This window comes from Tupaia chinensis, unplaced genomic scaffold (assembly GCF_000334495.1).
Source record: "Tupaia chinensis unplaced genomic scaffold, TupChi_1.0 Scaffold139757_1, whole genome shotgun sequence".
NCBI classification, from domain to species: Eukaryota; Metazoa; Chordata; class Mammalia; order Scandentia; family Tupaiidae; genus Tupaia; species Tupaia belangeri.
Window position 1 is genome coordinate 3,033,297 of NW_006199637.1, and position 3,304 is coordinate 3,036,600.

Genomic DNA, 3,304 nt, shown 5'->3' on the forward strand with positions numbered 1-3,304 from the left:
GCAGGGTACAGGTATATCCCCCGTGTGGCCTTATCTAGAGACAGCCATGGAATCCACAGGTGGGCCCAGGAGCAGTTCCTGGGGGTGTGTGCTGACTCTGGCACCAGCCCGCACCTGCACCTGCCCTGACAGCCCGGCTTCTGGAGGCGTGGCCCTATTTCTTCGGTACCTGTAACACCTGAGTCGGAGGAACTCGCAGTTCTGAGTTTATCTGGAAGAAAAAGCAGACAGCTGTTACCCTTTGCCCAGGGGCCTCCTCCTTCAGGCGCTCTGTGGGCGGGGTGAGCACCTGCCAGCCTCCAGGTCCCTGCGAGCAGCTCGTCTCCAGGGCTGGAGGTGCCTGGCAGAGCCCACAGTCCGCCTGCCTTCCGAAGGCCAGCGGGGCTTCTTGTTGAGTGTCTGCTCTGGCCAGTCACCCTTGGGAGCGCTCCTAATCCGACCCTCCCCTCTTTCTCCCATCCCTGCCTCCTCTCGTACACGGTAGTATCCACGGGAGCATGGACATGCTGTCCCCACATGTGTGCGTCCTGTCACCATGATGCCAAGGCTCACGGTATCAGGTGTGGCAGGGCCTGAGACCACACCAGACCCGTGTATCCTCTGAGCTTGGTGGAGGGGCTGGCCTGCCATCAGCCATGCAGGCACTGGCGATGTGTCGTGACCCTCCCGTCCATGGCCCCAACATCGCATGAAGGATCTCACACCAGCAAGGTGGAGTGAGCGATGGTGATGACTCTGTCCTTGAAACAGAGATCACTCCTCTGGAGGCCGCAGGAACTTGCCCCACTACCTCTGGAGCAGGTGCAGGGGTGAGCGACCGCCCAGCAGAACCTCCTCCCCACGCCAGGAGGCCCTTCGAGTCACATGGCAGGCTCGAGAACTGGGGACGAGGCACCAAGTCCCTGAGTCCCGATTCTCTTTTCGTGAAATGGGAGCTGCTTCTGCCCCGTCCGTCTCACAGAGAGCTTGTCAGAGCCCAGGAAGAAAGCGCCTTTGGGAGGGTTCTGCAGGCTGGGCGCTACTCCTGGCTTTGGCACGGCTTTACCTTACCGAGAGCCCGCAGGGCACAGGAGCCAAACCCCACAGGCACCTAATGGTGGCTCCTAGCCCCCCCAGGACTCCCCCACCCCCCGTCCCGTCCGGTGGGTCCCCACCACGCACCTTGAGGGACAGAGAAGGGAGGGCAGGCCCAGGGGCGGGTCACCCAATGCCATCTACCCCCTTCCCGGAGATACTAAAGGCCACTTTTCTCACCAAGATTTCGTGGGCCAGGGAGTTGTTCCCCACCCGCCTGCCCGGCTCCTGTTCCCAGGCCCTGGGACACACTCACTGGTACTTCTCCAGGCCTGCGTAGAGGGCGTCCCAGAGGCTCTGCTTGGCCGGAGGGATGACTGTGGTCAGGGCCTTCCAGTACTCGGAGTCTTTGGAATTATCTCGCACGTTCCTCTGCACTCTTGGTGCTTGGGTGTCCCTGGAGGTCGAGAGCACTGGTTCCACTTTCTCCACCTGGCACCACTCGGCTCCCCAAGCAGTGCCACGGAGCCAGCCACGGCCTTCCTGCTTGTCCACCCGTCACCTCCTCACCCAGCTGCCCAAGGTCATTAGATTACGGCAGTCTCCCAGAGTACACAGGCTCATTGCCAAGGGTCCGGACCCTCGTGCCACTGTCACATTCAGGAAGGCGTCCTGGGACTTCTTTTCCCATCCCTTGACCTGCTTGGCTGTATAGCTCATCGCCACGCCCGTTTCCTTCACTGGTACTTCTAGAACAGTCTCAGGTTTCGCCATCTCCTCTCCATCCCTCGATGACTATGACCCTAGTCCAGGATCACCACCTCCCACCTAGACAAGCCTCCCAGGTGTTCTCCCTGCAGCGTCACCCCTGACCCTGCTACCGAAGTGGCATTTCTAAAACGCAAGCTTCATCCTGGCTCCCTGCTGCGTACACTCCTCCTCTGGCTCCAGTCCACCTAGGGGTAAAGCCAGAGACAGCGGGCACCTGGGCCTGGCTGTCCACGTCTCGCCTGCGCCCCGCCCAACCTCCCAGACCCTTGATGCTGCAGCCGTGCCACCCTGTCATGGCTCTGAAGTACCCCTTCCCCACTTTACCCAGCTGGGGACATCCAGTTCTCGTGCCACCTGCTCCCAAAACCCTCTCTGACATGCCAAATGGAGATGACCTCTGAACACGTACAACCTGGCTATGCTTTGACCCTTGTTCTGATCATAAGGCTTTCCCCCATGGTGTCTATTCATGGTAGATCTTGACAAATGTTTTCGTGGGCGCCAGCAGATGGCGAAGCGGTTACAACGCTGGACTCTGACATGGAGGACTGCAGTTTGAGTCTCAGACCCAGAGGCTTAAGATAGGCCAGGTGGGGCCCCGCAGTTAGCGTAATGGCTATGGATAGGCCAGGTGGGGACCAGCAGTTAGCGTAATGGCTATGTCGCTGGACTCCCACGTAGTCGACCGCGGTTCGCGTCCCGGACCCGGAGGCTTAAAACTCACGCCGGGCGCGTGTGCGTGCGTGCCCAAGATCCCGAGAGGAGAATGGAGGAGAAGGGATTGCGGCGTGGCCATCCCCCCTGGGGGGTGATTTCTCACTTTCTGTCTCTCTCTGTCTGTCTGGCGAGCGCACGTGCCCTATAGCAAAAACCTCTCCAAAAAAAAGATAGGCCAGGTGTGTGTGCACGCGTGGCCCAGATCCTGGGAACACAGTGGAGGAGAAGGGATTGTGGCCATCCCCCTGGGAGGTGATTTCTCACTTTCCCTCTCACTATCTATCACTCCAGCAAGCACACGTGCCTTAAGGTAAAAACATCCTTTTAAAAAATGAGGGGGGAGGGGAAGGTTATTGAATGAATGAATGATGAATTTAAGAAGCACAAATCACTAATACACCCATTTCTTCCATGTACACGACCAAGGACCCCTCTCTCTCTAGCCTTCCTTGAGGAATGAATGCACTTCCTTACTCCCCAAGTTCGGGATCAGCAGCCCGCTCACACACAAACCCCTGCTGGGCTCCCCAGCCTCCCCCTTCCCCACTGTCCTCCCCAGGCTCAAGCAAGCCCTCTGCACCACAGCCCACCTGGGCTTCTTCAGCCCCGAGACAAAGGCCTCCAGGATCTTGAGGACATCGTTGGGGTGGATGAGCCAGGGGGAAGGCAGGGTCTCCTCTCCCTGTTCCTCCTCCACCAGGCTCTCCTTCGGTTCCTCCAGCCTCTCCTCTGACCCCTCTGCTGGCTCCAGCACAGAGGCCAAGCTCGTTTGCTCCACGCTTGCCTGGTTTCAGGGGTAGGG

General features: G+C 59.3%; 1 protein-coding gene across 1 annotated transcript in view; it reads right to left on the minus strand.

Annotated features, from left to right (window-relative positions):
• Positions 1–1,326: 1,326 nt before the first annotated feature.
• DRC1 (dynein regulatory complex subunit 1) overlaps positions 1,327–3,304 on the minus strand; it is a 42,578-nt gene continuing 40,600 nt past the window's right edge. Inside the window, exons 14-15 of the mRNA XM_006162227.2 lie at positions 3,093–3,286; positions 1,327–1,471 (exon numbers count right to left, since the gene is read on the minus strand). Of these exons, the coding sequence (XP_006162289.1) occupies positions 1,327–1,471; positions 3,093–3,286 (339 nt within the window). The remainder of the gene's footprint in view (positions 1,472–3,092; positions 3,287–3,304) is intronic.